The sequence below is a fragment of the Xylaria bambusicola genome, assembly GCF_022495145.1.
Source record: "Xylaria bambusicola strain CBS 139988 unplaced genomic scaffold F5B22scaffold_1, whole genome shotgun sequence".
NCBI classification, from domain to species: domain Eukaryota; kingdom Fungi; phylum Ascomycota; class Sordariomycetes; order Xylariales; family Xylariaceae; genus Xylaria; species Xylaria bambusicola.
In genome coordinates, this window is record NW_025953554.1 from 1175739 (window position 1) to 1192807 (window position 17069).

Sequence of the window (17069 nt, forward strand, 5' to 3'; positions counted from 1 at the left end):
CGAAGAAAGGGACCGGCTGACAGCTGTCATAGAACCCACAAGTCTTTCGGCTATCTTTGAGGTCCGTGCGCTAAAGCCCACAATCACAATCGCGAAACTCTTTTGGGATTTCTCGATTGAACATTTGCGACCTCTGCTTTTTTCCTTCCTTTGACATCCCCCTCGACAAGACCGAAGACATCCGCAACCATGTCTATCAACAAGATCGCCGCCAACAGCCCTTCGCGCGCCAACCCATCCGAGTTGGAGACCAGCATTGCTGGTGCTCTCTACGACCTCGAGACCAACACTGCCGACCTGAAGGCTGCTCTCCGTCCCCTCCAGTTTGTCTCTGCCAGAGAGGTGAGATAGTGACCCTGAGTCCTTGCGATGGCTCCTAGGACCGCCCTCGATCTTATTCCACATATGCCTATATGTTGACTCGGCTCGCGCCTTGTCCGTCGATCTTCAATTATGTGAATCTGCTATGGCCCGTCTACGACCGAGCTCGAGACGGGCGCTGTGTGAGGGGCATAAAAAGATAAAACACTACAACAGTGGAATAGGGCGGGAAGCGGTCCAAGGAACACATCTTCTAGAGTGTCCTGGAGCTCGCCGGCTGACTTTTTGTCTTAATTAGATTGAAGTTGGCCACGGCAAGAAGGCAATTGTCATCTTTGTCCCCGTCCCATCCCTACAGGGCTTCCACCGTGTCCAGCAGCGGTATGTTAATCTTTTTTTTTCTTTTATCACAAAGGTAATTGCTAATAATTTGGCAGCTTGACCCGTGAGCTCGAGAAGAAGTTCTCCGACCGCCATGTCCTGATCCTTGCTTCGCGCCGCATTCTGCCCCGCCCCAAGCGATCAGCCCGCTCGCGCAACACCCTCAAGCAGAAGCGTCCTCGTTCGCGAACACTGACCGCTGTTCACGATGCCATCCTTACTGATCTCGTCTACCCCGTTGAGATTGTTGGTAAGCGCGTCCGTGTCAAGGAGGACAGCAGCAAGCTCCTCAAGGTCATCCTCGACGAGAAGGAGCGTGGTGGCGTTGACTACAGACTCGACACCTACTCCGAGGTCTACCGTCGCCTAACAGGCCGAACCGTTACCTTCGAGTTCCCTCAGTCCGGTTCCTCTGAGTACTAGGGTTAGTCAGAGGTAGGAGACGAACAGGGAAAGGATAGGGCAACGATTCACCATTTCACGTGGTGCAGGAATGTGCTACAATGATGAATGATATCATCTAGGGGTTCTCATGGGCATTAAAAAGGCACGGCGTTCTGACTGGTAGCTTGTGAATTCAATGGACAAGCTTCGTTTCTGAGCCCACATCTGTTCTTGATCTGTTCCGTGCTATCATTCTCTCGTAACTCTAGGGTATCGTAAATTTTGTCTATTCCTGACTGATGCGGCCAATTCCAATGGCACACCAATACGCCAGCTCCCTCTTTTCTCTCGTATCCTTGTCCCTACTCGTCCCTGTACCAACCTGGTCATGCGAGGCCTCACCTTCCCATTCCAACCGTACAAACATGGGGATCTCCAAGATGTCTTCATCCTCCCTCAGTGGGCTGAGATCCGGCTCCGGGTCGCCTTCTTTTCGCAATATTGCAGGAGGCGGCTCTATACGAAGGGATGCAGGTATCACTTCCACCACAATGCTAACCCAATTACGTCCTCGCTCCCAGACTTTTCCCGCTTCCGCCTGGTGTGAGCTTTCATCTGCCCTTTGTTGTTGACGCTCCTTTTCTCCATCTTTGAGGACGTCGTCTAGATACATGTCGTTATCTGGATTGGCATCAATACTGAATTCAGGACAGAGCACTGTGACCCTAGATGCGAAACGACCGGGTGTTGTAGCCGGCGTTGCAAGTGTGACTTTGACATCATCAAAGAGGGGGTTTTTGAACGTCAGGAGGAATTGCGCGGGTTGTAGGGGCTTGAGAAGACCGGAGCCCGGCGGTGGAGAAAGTGGCTTAATCGAGATGGACGGTATCGAGTTGTTGGCAACCAATTTGATCCGCCAGCGCGTGTTGCTCACCTTGGATTCAGGCTTGCTGATAATGTGACGACAGACGGGACAACGTTTTGATCGCTTTGTGCGTAGTAGATATGGGATGGGCCATAACTGGTCCGCAAATTGAGCACCTTCTTCTACCTGAGCCCTGACTTGGGCGCTGGTAGCTGTGCCGTCCCATCCATCCCGTCGTAGCTGCGATATTGCCGAATTTTCATCTAGATTGCTGAGCCTGAATCCCTCATTAGGCGAATCTGCTTCTCGTATTACTGTGGGTTTATTCTTTTGCTTTAGGCCATTCATATTATTCCCAGAGTAGATGCTCATAATACGGGACAAGGCGCCAGGCGAGCTAAGCCCATAGTCCCCAAGGCCGGAAAGGCCAGCGCTGGGATTAGCACTGACCGTCTGAGAGCCATAGAAAGACTTCAGCGCCGCGAATCTCGCTTTGTTCGTTTCTGGTATCGATTCGGTTTTGATCGGTGAAGTATCTCCGCTCACGATGTGTTTGGCCTGCTCTTCTCCGTAACGAATTTTCTGTAGCTGGCTAAAGATTCCCTGTGGCTTGTCGAACTTGACGCCTATCTCTGACGAGCTCCATTGACAGTACGAGCAAGTTAAAACCCACGAGCCGTGTGAGATGGGGGACGTTGGATTGTCAGACGAAGAAAGCGCGGGATCTGGAGCAGACTCAAGAGCCTGGACGGCTAAGGGGCCTATGCATATAGGACATTGGAAGCAACTGCGCGTACACCTATGATAGAAGTCTCGTTAGCTAAACTACATTTAACCTTATAAAGCAGGTTGGCGTGCAGCCCGCGCTGAGCTTGTAGTGAAGGATCGCAGTATAAGCGAATTTAAGAATTATGCCTAGGGCACAGCACATACCGGTTCCCTTCCGTCTTCACACTGCTACTTCCTACCTCAAACAGACAACTGGGGCAGTATATGGTCACGAGTTCCTCCGAGACACACCGCGGGCAGCGAATTTGGTGACAGACATCGCAGTAGAGGAGATATTCGAGAGGGTAAAGATTGAAATTAGAATGAGGGGCGCGCGGATCGAAGGCGTGGCCGTCGTCGTCGTCTTCTTCACTTAATTCATGCGAAGTCGCCGCGAGTGCATCGTCGGCATTTCGGCTTTGAGCCGTGGAATCATGGCAAGGACACTGTATGTACGTGTAGGGTATGAAAGATGCCATTTAGAACTGTTTTGCAGCTACTACATCGTAGCAGCTGTGATGGGGTCGACGCCTGGGCGTTGAATGAAGCTGGACCTAAGTAAGTTGGCGCCTTAGCTCTGGGTGCAGTAACTCTGAGGCGATTGTCGCAGAGCGGACCCTTGGTAATATTCACATGGCGGGTCTAGGCTAGCTCAGGTACCTGTAGGCCAATCTCTAGGCGGAGGGGCAGGGCGAAGGATTGTGGGGGGGCAACGATATCCCGAAAAGAACTGAACTAGTCATTTCTAAAAAGACAATCATCAGACACAGATACACATACCGATGCCCAAAATATAACTGGCAAGCTAGGTGATGTGTTGGAGATTCTAGCATGCTGTGCTAGGTATGTTTCCAACTGCCAAGGGCCAGTTGTTCTTCAGTGCAGATTGATGGTGACTGGCCTGCAAAGCATCGATTGCCTGCGCGTTTCGTCACAATATAGGATTTCATGCCCTTCATTTCAGTCATGATCCAGATCTCCCAAAGGACGAACACCACCCAGCTCTAGGTGTACCAGCATACGTGACATTCCTCGTGCTAGATCAGCCACTCAGAACTTCAACTCCAGGGTCAATGGCATATCTCTCTTTCAAGCTCTACATCGGACAACCTTTGCTAGCTGTTTCTGCAGGCCTTCTTAACCAGTCACGACAAATGCTCAGACTCTCCTGTTACCTCGTTAAAGCAAAAATAAAGACTTGGAACACAGCGTCCGAAATTCAAGTGAGCCCGATCGAATCGGGTACGACATGGTTCAAGCGATCTATGTGTAGACCTAGACCGAATTACAGATCGAGATGCATTATCCTCTGGAATGCATTTACTACTTGCGTCACAGAAAACCTCCTTTGTTGTCAGCAACATCGCTCAACTTGTCAACACCTTGAATGTGTGTTGAGAACATTCGGCCTAAGCCCTGGTAACTTACTAGGAACCGTCCAGAAGGCGATAAATACTCTGGTGTACATATATAACGGATTCTCGGGCCTCGGAACTTAGCAGATTCCGTCTATATATCTAAGTTTGAAGTAAAGGCTAGATTGTCAAGAGCTACCTAGCCGGGGGTATTATAAGGCCAGACGCCCGTTTCATTCTAAGTATTTTGTGTATGACACGACATCAGGCCCTTGACTACCTTGTTTAAGTTCCATTTTGTCCCATCTACTTACAACTTCGAGGCAGAGAGGATCGTGCTCTTTGAAAAGGAGCCTCAGAACTATCCAAGTGCGGTGTATCCTACTAAAACCCCAGCCAGATAATGTGAGATTTGGCAGACGCTTGCAGATGGTTTGGAGGCCAGCGATACGTTTGCACGAAATCGTTCTTACACAGATGGAAATAGGTATGGCAATGAGCATTGCGCCCTCAAGACAAATGTAAACAGGGCGGAGCATTTTGAAGGTGTGTTGTTTGGGTTACGGAACTGTGATGTGATGCGATCCGGTCCGATGCGGTCAAGCCACAAAGATATCCTAGCTGCAGACAAGACCGCAAAAGCAACTTACATGAGCCAGCCACTGCGGCTCAAAAGTAACGATACGGATGATTGATTGATTTATTCCCTATCTGCCCAGATAACCATCAACAAGCCCAAAACCACAGGCCGAGCTTGACTCTTGGCGTTTCGCCAATATCCAGGTATTGGAAACAAGGGCACATACTGTTTCTTACACGTTTCCGTAGAGCTTGACAAGAGCTTGACAAGACTATCCACTGGCAGTAGCTAGCATGAGGCTGAGCCGAGTACCGAGAGCTGCATGAAAGCACCATCCTCAAAACCAGACGATTAAGTGCTGCCTCCATCCGAAGGAGATGGATTTTCTCCATCGTGGGACAAGATATGGCGTTAGCCATGCGATTTCATATTCTCGGGGAATCTCGACTTGTCTCCAATTATAGTTCTACCGCTCTTTTTAGAATTCAAGCTTGCTCAACAGACGCTCTGCGGTACGTATCAGGATACGTGTGCTCACAAACCCTGTCAACAACGCCGTCCGTAGCATAATCCCCTGAGCCAGTGCCTGCAGCTTCTGGTATTAGCTCAAATGCAGTCGCTTCATGCCGTCCAGAAGTCATAGTTACGCATCAGACGCCGCCTTGGCGAGGATTTGTGGCATCTGCTTTCTTCTAGACTGATTGTCCGAGGCGAGATAGATGTCTTTTCACTTCTTCGCTCACCTACCTAGGTCGATCAGGTGTATTTTCCCTCTTATTTCATCCTAAGTTTAACTAAATCCAAACATCATTCCTAACGTGGCCTCGGGAGAAAGCGAGATAACTGTGCGTGTCCGGATTTACGCGATACACAACGCACTGCTAGCATCCGACTGTTCTTGAGCCTGGAGACTGTGACGAACTAGATTAAGTGGCTGGATTGGCTACCAGTATTGTACCACGCTCATCATTGCCTCATACAAGAGCTACGTCTTAGCTAAGCCTGTTGCAAATATCCTCGCTCCGACTCGTTCCAACCAGGCTGAATAATGGAGCGCCGAGTTTCTATATACAATGGAGTATCAAATAGACCACGTGGTTGGAAGACATGGAAGCCCCAGAGAGCGTCGCAATCCGAGTCGCCTCATCCAACTGTGATGAAATGGGATGGTGCCTCAAGGACTAGTGAGGTATGGGATAATCTAAGAAGAGTAAGTAATCCCATAATCACTGCTACTATTCCTTAAGCTAACTTAGCCATTTAGGACCCAGAGTTGTGGTTTCGAGAAGGCGACTGTAACGTATACCTTCACACAGAAGGGCAAAGTCGCCGAGGAGCTGCATTCAAGGTTCCATACTCCATGCTACTCGAATCACAATTTCAACCGCTGATTAAAACGTTTAAACCCCGAGCCCGTAACGACATTTCCATACATCCCGAGGACGCCGTGTTGGGTCCAATCGAGCTTTTCATTCCTGCGCCACTCCGGTCAGACAAACGTCAGTCTTATAGCTACCATATCGCGACCCGAAACCTCTTCGCCTTTATCTTCCAAAAACCCATAGTCGGAGAATGCCTCGGAGCTGCGCTCATTACCCTCATGGAAGGCCTAAATCAGCTTCGCGCCCCAGATGCTGACAATGTTCAAGACATAATAAATTACATGGACAAAGTAGGCTATTTGGACTTTAATAGTCAACCAACATATGCTTTGGCAATACTGCGACTGGCGGATGTCTTCGAGCTACGAGAATTATATATCAATGCATTTGCGCATTGCTGCGGCATAGGCGGTCAAATATTTCTCCATCCTGGCTACCAAGTCCGTGGGATCCGATCTGACGTTGATAGATGACTTGCTAAACAGGATAACAGCTTCTATCTCCCATGACCCGAGCACTGATTCGGCGTGTACGGCGCGAGATGAATTTCCGACTAGGAGAAGCTAGTATTAAGATGAAGACGTTTCTTGATGATCAACTGAAGGAACTCGACAATGACTTATATCCAAGGGCTGGGGAACATCTACAACTATTTCGAACTTTTTTAGAAAACTTTTATACGGGGTATTTTGGTCAATATCCTCCCCCATCAATAGACGCACAAGCCATGATCTTTGGAGTCGATACTTTTCGTACCTTCCGAAACGACTTCGAAGCCCTCTATGAGTTGTTAGCAGATAGAAGCTTCAAGGCTTATCAGAGTAGCGACTATTTGAGCGAAAGTCGTATGTGCATTTTGCGGAGTATTAGATCATTGGACTCAAGATGCAACTATGAGAATCTCTTGCACCCTCTTCCACTACTGCCAGATATCACACGAAAGAAACCAGCTTTGTGGAGAATGTCATGGCCGACCAGAACAAATTATGGACGGCTAACTACTGTTTTAGAGGATATGTCCAAGGCGACCAATTCGGTTTGTTCGGATGAGTCAGAGAACCATCTTGTTGTGGCGTATTTACGATTTGAAGAAGAGCAGATCGCCTTCCCCAGCAACGAAAACTTGGAAAACCAGGACCGTGTTGAGGGTCGCAAAGTTCGATGGATTCTGATTTATGCGATCTACCAGACGTTACTTCGAGCTACGAAAGTGCCGTTGGAAGTCAGAGATACTATTGGGGTCCCATATCATGTGTGCATCTCAACAGCTGATTTACCTCCCTGGAAAGACAATGGGACTAGGCATACCCAGTCAGATCGTGCCACTCCATCTCCTCTTCCTCCGTCACATATGCTAGAGACTATGTCGGACAATGGCAACTTTATACCTACAAACCATACGGCAAGCGATACAACTAAACGACCTAAAACTACCATGCTCGATGAATTCATTTTGAAAGACGACCTTGAAACCCTCACGTCTAGAGGTATTCAGGGTGTAGAACCCTCTCTATCTTGTCTTAACAGGCGGTCACGGTCTGTGAACCAGGAAAACATGTGTCGAGAAGATGTCGTTGATGAACACAGTAACAGATCGAGTCTCGCAGCCAAATATAGGAACGAAACAAGGGGGCAAGCAGCGGAGACATCGCGGATCAGCCCAGATACTCAGCCAAGCGAAATGCTTAGCAACTCGTCTACATCCATAGGTTCCGGCTCGTCATTGCGCTACAGCACTTCCGAAGCCAAAACATCATACACCTCCGACACATACGTGGCCAGCACCCAGACCCCATCGCCGCGCGAAAGCAAGCCCGGCGGCGCCATCTGTGGGCTTCGCGGCGCCAAGCCCGAGACAATTCCCAGCACGTCGAGATGGCCCAGGCCCCTGCGCGTCGAGGCCCTGAGAGAATACATGAAGAAGCAAACCGTCAGACACAGCGGTCGATTCTCGCCTACGCTTGCGATAAGAAGGCCGCTGAGTGCCCAGGAGCGTAGCCATCCCGCGGACGAACATCTAAATAGACCTACGGTGAAGGGGAAGTCAACTTCGGACCTGGTGACTAGTAGTCGGGTGTCCTGGCCCCTGGGCCGGCCAGCTTAGGAGTATAAACCGTACATGCAATGCAGCCTTGTTTCCAGATCGACACTCAAGTCAAGTCCAAGTCACTTACGTCTCACAGGAGGCGCGTGTTGGTAATCGTTTGCGCAGAGTGTCAATCACTATCGTTACGAGGGATGTTTTGCCCGCTTGAAATCGCCATACCAGTTTGTTTGGTGGGAATTTACACAAAGATGCGATATGATTGCCACATCAAGTTCCATGTTTAAACGGCGTCGGGAAAGGAAAAGTGCGACAACGAGTTTGTTATCAATGATTCATCATTTGATTTCACATCCATTATTCGTAGCCATTCACTCTTTAGGTATTCGCCCTTGGAATCAAAAAAAGAAAAAAATCCAAACAATCCTTTCCATTAGTTGTCTTATCCTTTGCATTAATTCGTATAATCCAGGCAAGCCCAGCGCGAACCTCGATCCCACGTCGAGGCTTTCGTTCCCAACTCTCATTTCATGTTCGTGAGGCAGGAGATGCAATATGTACAACATCGATATACAAAAAGGGGGGTGCATCGCTTAGACGCTTATGGGCTTCGCTCGCTTGGTTTTCGAATACATCGTCGATCAGTCCGTCTCGAAATATTGGCTTAGTCTCGTTTGGGGCCTGCTCCTGCGGCGAGGTGGTCTACTAATTCGCCGCCCAGCTCATAGATCATTACGGTTGGCGCGACGAGCCATGCTCCACTGTACAGAGAGGAATCAGCACCAATCGCTTATGTTACAACTACCAGACCAAGTCTCTCGCTTTTGGTGAAAGTTGAAGGGGAGGGTGGGGAGGAACTCACTTGGGGATAATCCATAGGAATACTAAGTCTTGCATGCTGTTGTGGCCAATATTGGCGTAGCCCGAGTAATATTCGCAAAGCCCTGTGGATTTTTCTCGTGATTAGCTTAGTTTACTTGCCTCTGCGCTGGCCGTGCGATATACTCCGTCGCATGACCTCCTTTCTAACGCCGATCGAAAGACGCCGGGGCAACCTACAGTATAGTACAGTCTTGCTAAGGGTCATGACAGCGGCGCTGAAGGCGACAAGAACAGCGATAGCAGCCTTGCGTCCCACGACCTTCTTCGTGCCGCCGATAGAGACGGCGTTCTGGTAGTATATGACCCAGTAGTACATGTACATGAGGGTCTCGATGACGTTCAGGAGGCCCTGGCCGGCGGTGAAGCCGTTTCCGGCGTGGACGGCCGGCCAGCCGTAGATGTAGTCGATCTCGCCGTATAGCTTGTAGGGGAGGTAGATGGGCCAGTGTAGATCGCCGCCCTCCATCGTCCGCGGGCGCATCAGCACGTATCCGCAGTCCCAGGCGACGAGCGGTAGCGATATGGCGAGCCATAACAGCGTGAAGGCGCTTGGGGCGTGTGCGTAGGCCCCTGAGGCGACTGCGGAGGAGACGCTCTTGTTGGCAGAGCGTGTTACGGCCATTGTTGTTTTAGGCGGTAGGCCACTGTTGACGGTGGGACGAGCGGACAATACCAATGGTGTTTTATTGTAGGGGTCACGACGGTTTCTAGATATCTATATTTGCGTGTGTTTTCTTCTTCTTCCTCTTCTCCTTCTTCTTCTTCGTGTACACTGGGAAAGGTATCTAGGTAACTGGGTCGGGTCTCAGGTAGTTCGGTCGCCAGGGGTTGATAGTCGTCGTATTCGCGACTTGCGATCCGGTAGGAGGATGTCACGGCAATAAGAATAAACGTGTATAGATGGCGTGTGGTGTAGAGATGGAAGGGCAAGATCTGGCTTTATATTTCTAAGGGCATCCTAACATGTGGAGAAACATCTCAAATCCAGGGGACCTAACCGTCCGCCACTACAATGTAAGTAGGGTATAGTATACAGTACCTACCTAGGTAGGGTTGGAAGGCATATTCAAGTTTGGTGTGGTGTTCATTCGACACCTTCTAGAAAGGTATTTCAGATACCGGCGGTAGTCTACTGTCCCGTCTCTGCCCCGTCTCTGCGCGTCTTTGAGCAATGACGATTGTGGGGTCTCGAGGCCCGCTGAAAGAAAGTTCCCAGGATCCAGTTGGAGTGACCCCCTTACTTGGAATTTGGAGGTACCGAACGGTTCGCCAGCGTATGAGAAAAGTACCGATGCAGTATCCTGTCGCTTACATTGACGAATTGGAACCGAGCCAGAGCTTCATACCAGGGCTCGTTGTGTAGCGAACTCAGCTGGAGAATTAAGAATTACTAGTGCACTTTACGCACCAATTCATTCCCCCTCTGTCTGTTCCTGCCTCTAGTAGGTACATAACTACTAGTATGTAGAGAAAGAAATCGCCTGTTACTTAGGTACATTTCAACATGTATCGAACCATGAAATAGGTAGACAAGAAACAGATCTCCGGTTATTCATCGTACTGTACTACGTACTTACTGTACAATTGCACAACAGTGGACTCGGTTGTGCGATCTTCCGACCATCGTGGCCAGCAAAAACCTGTCATGCCATTTGGAATTTCTCCCATGAACCGTTTTGGGTGGCTTAGTCTGCGCGCTGTTGATTGGCCCCTCTCCAGTAACAGCCATTTCACCATTCATAACTGCGTCGTATTCGTGTTCTCGTGAATCTGCTTGGGCGCTGCCTGTCCTACGCTACGCTACCTTCCCATCCTCGCCATCTTCTTTCAGTAGTGTATGTGTACACATGACAATGCATTAGATCAGCACGGAACTGCCAACTAAATGTCACCCATTTGAATTGTGCACGTCTCGCCTGTCATTGGGATGTTGACAATTGATTGAGGCAGTGATGAGAATCCATGGAGCTTTCGTATACACTGACAAGCGAGGCTAGCTAACTAGCTAACTAGCTAAGTATCGGTTTCTGATCATGAGATATTCCTGCAGTGACATAAGTCCGCCTAGTAGAACGTGATGATGTGAATGGCCATGCGGAACCCGATTACGATTCAAGATTCAAATTCTTCTTTCAGAGATTTAGGGAATTGGCCTTTGAAGAGACGGTGCTGGGTCTCATACTCAGGGTGTCGTTGGGTGGTTGTTGACTTGGAGGGGATTTCGCAGTAGCATATTCTATATCACCGAACTAGAGCCGCATTTAATGAAAAGCTACAACAACATTTGTGTCACCACATGCGTGGTCATTGATATATTGGAGCCTTGTCTATCGTGGTTTATTGATGTTGCTGCAGCTAGATGAGATCGTCACATTCAAGGCCGTTGCTGTAACTCCCTACAGGTGGGGATATGACTCAACTCCGGCTTTATGATGGGAATGAAGGAGACCAAACTTGTTCAAAATATGGTTGCGAGCCAATCCTGTACTTTATATACAGACGATGCCTTCGAGACACAGATAGATAGCTACGCTTCTTACTCTAAATTTCAAACAAGAAAAACAACCCATTGTTAAGAGCACCGATAGATGATACGACATTGCTTCGTATATCATGGTCTTTCTATCTTTGGCTCCGCGACACCGCACCTACGCTATCAGGCCCGGCATCATTCTTTGACATTCGCCATGGCGCTTTCCGACAACATCCGACAATACCATTCATGCAATTTCACGACCTTGGGCGGGAGTGAGTGAGCCGTGCTCTCCCCCTTGGGTGCCCCGCTGCTGAACAACGCCGACTTGAAATGAAAGATGGCAAGTTGCTGCTCCGGGTCGATCTTAGCACTGAGGAAGATGAGGCCATCCGACTTGCGCAAGCCCGACTCCATGGGAGAACCGCCGCAGCGAACCACGATCTCGCTGCCGGAGTTGTCAACGACCTCGAAATGATTCGAGAACCGCAAGCCTTTGTTGAACTTGGAGACCGCCAGCTCAGACGTGTGCCAGAGATTGTCGTCTGTTCCCGGCGGTCTATCGTAGCGCTGTTGGATTAAGCTGTGTATGTGAAATGCTATATATTGTCAGCTAATGGCTGAGCAAAGGCTGCGAATCGACTCCCCAAAGCACGCGTGCATGGCTGTAGCAAGAACAAACGCGGAGAATTGATGGCGATGATGAGAGCGGGTGAACATACCCCACCGGCTCCAGACGCCTCGGCAGAACTCGAGAGTGAGCGCTTTCTCATCGTTACGCAGCTCCGGCCGGAGCTTGCTGAGCGGGACGACCCTGATCACATCATCCTTGAGAGCCGGGTTGCTTCTCGGGTTAATTCGCGACCATGTTCTGGTCTTGAACGCCTGGTCGTCCTTGGTTAGAGGGACGACGGCCGTAACCCCCAAGAGATAAGCCATGCCTGCGCCGACGCCAGCAACACCGCCGCCGAGGCCCACGAGGCCGGTCAACGCTGCAGTGCGTAAGATACCCATGTCGAGCGGCCTGCAGGATCAGTTTCCTCTTTCACTTATAGATGACTAACGAGGGCGATCAAGAGCGATTGAGTGGTGTAGGTTCCGCGACGCTCTCTTGCGTTAGTCAGATAACTACTCGTTTAATAACCGGGGACAGCCGGTGTTCGGTATCCTGTAGATAAACATACGCTAATTTTCAGTCACAAATCTATCATTGCAGATTATCTACATTAGCGGCAAGGAACCCGCGATTTGAGAATACCTTGCTTGTGCTGCGTGATATTCATCATATTATGATACCAAAACTACGTAGCAGCACCCTTCAACAATGTTGGTGGCATTTCACCCAGCACCTCGAAAAAATGTTATCAACACTGGATGACCAAACTTCAGTGGCCTCAATATGCTTACATGCTTACATGCTAACCTGCTAATCCGCGAACCGCTTCGAAGTGAAAGCAGCAAACAGAATCGGTCACTTGGTCTGCACAGCACCCAGTTCAAGACCATCAGTAATCAATTAGTCCTGGATACAGCGTTGCCTATAAGAGTTTTCACATGTATGACTGCCACCGCCAACGTAAAATGTGCTCACAAACACAAGGTATTACAAAAATGAAAAAAAGTATTTTCAGGGCAGCAAATCACAGATTACTCTAGCACGCAAATATGACCGATAGTAAGTGGGCGAATCAAGATCGGTTGATTAATCGTGCACTGAAAAGTGTGAAGAAGAGAAGAGGAAAAAAAATTAGGAATGGCGACGCGACAAGTCTTGAAAGATATCTTGCTAGAGTGGGGTCACGTGATGCGGGACCCGTTCCAACCACCCTAAAGGAAAATTGCTGCAATTTTCCCCAATCGATTCCTTTTCCGTTCCCAACCTTTTTTCCCACACAACTCACCATCGTGTCTTCAACATCTCCGTAAGCCACGAGCTTCTATGGGCATTTGTGTCGCAGTATATCATGGATAGCCGTGCTACAGGTAAGGGACACGGGTGTTTTCTTTATTTTAGAATGCTGCATGCTATCCTCTCAAGCCACATTCTGGCTTGTCGACCTTTCTTTCTCTCAACTTGAACTCCATCCACAACATATCACCTTCCTGCGACTCTTCGGTGCGCAGGTAGTCGCTTCTTTTTTTATGATATCGTTCGTAGTGGAAGAATGAACAAGGGCCTAGACAGCCCGTCCGATCCACCCTGCTGCCGTAGATCTCAGTGCGACAGCGGGACTATTTGAGGACAGACATACTTGATACAATGATACACTTGAGGGTTTTCATAGCGCTGGAGGTGGCTCGTAAGATTTCATTCGTTACACGTAGATAGTAGGGTATCCAAGATCCAAGCGTTCGTCAGCCCATAAATATTCCATGAACGCTAAACCTAGGTCCCGGGTCCAACGCCTCCCTTTCCGACGGCTTTCCCTTCATTTTGTTACGTTTACGGATTTCCAGGCGAACCGTCATCGAGATTGATGTCAAATTCAGGAATAAACCCGCCACGAGCCTTGTCCAGGTTCCCTGCAAAGCTATCGTCCTTGAGCGCAAAGTTGGCAGAGCCAAAGTCGTAAGCCACTAACTTGTCCCTGAGCGACGTGCTCGGGAAGCCGTTCCAGGATACAAGGCTTCCGAAGAACCACGCGCCAGTGGCGTTCTCAATGTTGTCATCGTCCGTATTTCCGAAGCGGAAGTCATGCGTGCCGAGGCCATCCTTGTGATAGACCATCTTCGGGTGAGTTCCTTCCCAGCGCACTTGGCTCGCAGGTTTGACTTCGTAATCTCCGTGAGCCGACGCAGCCACGTACTTGGCTTCGCCATTCTGTGCCCAGACGACAATATCTATACAACCAGTGAGGTTAGCAGTGTTCGTTCTTCCTCCCCTGTAGGATCGGAGAGAGGGGTTGAACGTACGTTCCCAATCGTTCCTGTGGCCTGGGTCAAGAAAGAAATATGGTATTGCGACACTATTGGGGTCGAAGTCAGTGAGTGAGTTCTGGTGATATAGAAGGTGTCTTGACGCATACTCTTTCTCAAAATAGTAGTCGTAAACGTAGGCACACCATCCATTATTGCAACGAGCGCGAGAGTAAACGTTGTTGTTCTGCAGGTCCGACAGATCGTGACAGTCTGAAGAAAGGCCCGTGTTCCTATTGTCAAGACCAGGGTTTATAGTACCGTCGGGCCCGATCGCAGGAGTGTTATAGCAGCCGTCAGTATCGAAGTCCATTGCCGGTTGGAACCTGCAAGCACGTCAGCTGAAGCAATCGCTCGGTGAAACGGTTGTTTCGTTACTAACTTTAGGTCATTGGCGGTAGCTTTCGCCGGCAGAGCCTGAGGAGGAGCTCTCGCTGCGAGCTTGACAGGCAAGGCACCTACAGACGCAGCGGCCGTGAGAAGTGCCAGGCCAGTGGCCGCGAAGCTCTGGTAAGAAGGCATCCTTGCTGACAGAGACCTAGGACCGCGTTCTTGGAGAAACCTAACGATGCAAAACCTCCAACTAGCGGGAGGGTAGTCGGAAGGCGCGCCGCCTTATATAGCTTTGAAACGCCTTTAATCCATGCCATCTCTACGACGTTCACGATCCTTGAGCTTCCAAGCTTGGCAGTTCTAGGTCCCCACGTGTGCAGCACGTATGCAGTCCGGGGACGAGTTTAAGATGCGACGTGACGGTGACCAAACCCGCCTTCCTTCTTAGGCAACGCATGAATTCCCCAAGCCTGTTATAAGCAGTTGTCGCCATCTTGATGCCACCCATCAGCACATTCCACAAGCCGGCAGGATCAGCAGACCATACACGAAGTAGGTAAGAGGAAGTTCAGCCGAGTTACGAGTATCCTATCGTTGTTCAACGTGATCAGCCCTACAGAGGTTCATCCGCACCGGGATAGTTTGCTTCGGTCAAGAGAGTGTCTTGGGCGAGCGGTAGAGCTGTCGAGCTGCCCCATTCGCACTAGGTAGCGTAGTTGTTTGTTTCCGCCCCGGTTTCTTAGCCGGAACAATAGTACACATCATGCATGCAAGTATCCCGAGCATGTCCCCTGGTCCCGAAGCCGATTGATCAACACACATAACATCAGAGTCGGGGCCGGAACAAACGGCTTTCCCAGATTGCTCGGCGAGTTGATAGATAAACAGATGATTCCCTTCTCTAGACCTAACTAAAAGCTAAGGCTGATATGTTATTTCTGCTGCGTTACGTCTCCGCGAGCATAACGAAGCTGCGCAATGATGATACCCCGGCTTTGAAACACCCCTCCCGCGGAGTCTTTTCCAGATTGTAACCTAGCCAAGTCCACGATGGCACGCACCGAAGGTGGGTGGGTCTTTGACATGGCATTCTCAATTCATCAACACGATTGGACCCTTGACTTTCACGTGCTGGAACTAGATCTTAACCTACTTCCTTCGGTCAACTCAGCCTGCTTGGTAAACAATCTGCACATCACACAGTTGGTGAACAAAACAGTTCATTATCCCGTCTTATAATGATAAGGGCAAAGTAGTTTTCTGCTGTAGGCACCGCGATTCGCGAGGTTGGTATGTATTGACACTGCAAGATTGGCGCCGCACTTTGCCACGTTCTCCGCGCGGTTCACTAGTTTTAAACGTAGTAGATTGATGAACGCGGGCCAAGGGAGGTCACGCCGTCGTGGTGTGCGCTTAGAGTGTTTCCAAGTTGAGAGAGATTATATGAGCTGTCTAGGTATATGAAGTTACTGCAAAGGAAAGGCTTTAGAATATTCCGAACAATTAGTGGTCGTCAGGAATATGATATTTCAATGCTACTCTTATTGACTGTATTTCACCTTAATAGCTAGCGTGCATATGTCATCTGTGCTTGTCGAGGCACGCAAGGGTCGGTAGTCTTAGCATGACATTCTGAGCCCGTTGGACTGAAGTGATGAAAAGAAAGAGCGCAGAGATGAATTACATAGCTAGATCAGTATTCGTTAATAGTTAGAAGTTGATGTCAAGTGTTTGTGTGAATGTATTATATTTGGTATCATGCGATGGTCGGAGTTTTGAATAATGTAGGTGGTAATATCAAGATTGTAATATTTGGACAACTTGATAACTCGAATGATGTTAAATTTAGCTTTTGTAAGGGCTGAATGCATGTTAGCTTTCTTTTCTCTGATCTATACGATCATATAGTAGGTTAACTATCATTAAAGCATGCGTCTAAAAACAGTTACTAGGATTAATACATGACTATAGTTTAAACTATCAAGACTTGCGTGTGCCAAGCATAACAAGAGATCTGGAGAACTTATCCTCAATATTGGATCAGAGGTGTTAAAGTGCAATGACATCAATGCTCATTAATGCCGAGCTAAATACTACCTTGGGGATAAGTTCATTAGTCACGGCTATTTGAATCCGTAACGAACCAAATATTCTACCTCCTGGTTAAAGAAACAGTTATCAAATCACCGAACGCCAATAGGAAAGTACGCAGTGAATTTGATAGTAAGAGAAGAGCTATAAACGTAGCCGTGAGTACATTTAGAGGTAGATGAAACAAATTAGACTTCCACAAGTAATAGCTAACCAGTACAGTGAATGTCATTGGTCGTATTGCTCAGGCCGCCCATACTTCAAGAGAGAATTAGACAATCCCTGTATTTAATA

At 48.9% G+C, this 17069-nt stretch overlaps 6 protein-coding genes across 6 annotated transcripts; 2 read left to right on the plus strand and 4 right to left on the minus strand.

Moving 5' to 3' along the window:
• Positions 1-189: 189 nt before the first annotated feature.
• F5B22DRAFT_640984 (40S ribosomal protein S7) lies at positions 190-1125 on the plus strand (the record flags this gene model as incomplete). The annotated part of the gene is made up of 3 exons (XM_047977922.1): positions 190-342; positions 620-702; positions 759-1125. The coding sequence occupies 3 exons, from the start codon at positions 190-192 to the stop codon at positions 1123-1125; spliced, it is 603 nt and encodes a 200-aa protein (XP_047836400.1).
• Positions 1086-3295, minus strand: F5B22DRAFT_15447 (dynactin p62 family-domain-containing protein). The gene is made up of 2 exons (XM_047969178.1): positions 2885-3295; positions 1086-2750 (listed from the first exon to the last, which is right to left on the minus strand). The coding sequence occupies exons 1-2, from the start codon at positions 3196-3198 to the stop codon at positions 1373-1375; spliced, it is 1692 nt and encodes a 563-aa protein (XP_047836401.1). The 5' UTR covers positions 3199-3295; the 3' UTR covers positions 1086-1372.
• A 2093-nt stretch (positions 3296-5388) lies between these two features.
• F5B22DRAFT_15426 (uncharacterized protein) lies at positions 5389-8239 on the plus strand. The gene is made up of 3 exons (XM_047969175.1): positions 5389-5864; positions 5919-6476; positions 6530-8239. The coding sequence occupies exons 1-3, from the start codon at positions 5703-5705 to the stop codon at positions 8138-8140; spliced, it is 2331 nt and encodes a 776-aa protein (XP_047836402.1). The 5' UTR covers positions 5389-5702; the 3' UTR covers positions 8141-8239.
• A 505-nt stretch (positions 8240-8744) lies between these two features.
• Positions 8745-9584, minus strand: F5B22DRAFT_640987 (uncharacterized protein; the record flags this gene model as incomplete). Its single annotated transcript, XM_047977923.1, has 3 exons — positions 8745-8841; positions 8943-9024; positions 9140-9584. The coding sequence occupies 3 exons, from the start codon at positions 9582-9584 to the stop codon at positions 8745-8747; spliced, it is 624 nt and encodes a 207-aa protein (XP_047836403.1).
• A 2046-nt stretch (positions 9585-11630) lies between these two features.
• F5B22DRAFT_640988 (uncharacterized protein) lies at positions 11631-12449 on the minus strand (the record flags this gene model as incomplete). Its single annotated transcript, XM_047977924.1, has 2 exons — positions 11631-12034; positions 12158-12449. The coding sequence occupies 2 exons, from the start codon at positions 12447-12449 to the stop codon at positions 11631-11633; spliced, it is 696 nt and encodes a 231-aa protein (XP_047836404.1).
• A 1170-nt stretch (positions 12450-13619) lies between these two features.
• On the minus strand, positions 13620-15104 carry F5B22DRAFT_15997 (necrosis inducing protein-domain-containing protein). Its single transcript, XM_047969234.1, has 4 exons — positions 14734-15104; positions 14462-14677; positions 14349-14401; positions 13620-14276 (listed from the first exon to the last, which is right to left on the minus strand). The coding sequence occupies exons 1-4, from the start codon at positions 14871-14873 to the stop codon at positions 13879-13881; spliced, it is 807 nt and encodes a 268-aa protein (XP_047836405.1). The 5' UTR covers positions 14874-15104; the 3' UTR covers positions 13620-13878.
• Between the last annotated feature and the right edge of the window lie 1965 nt (positions 15105-17069).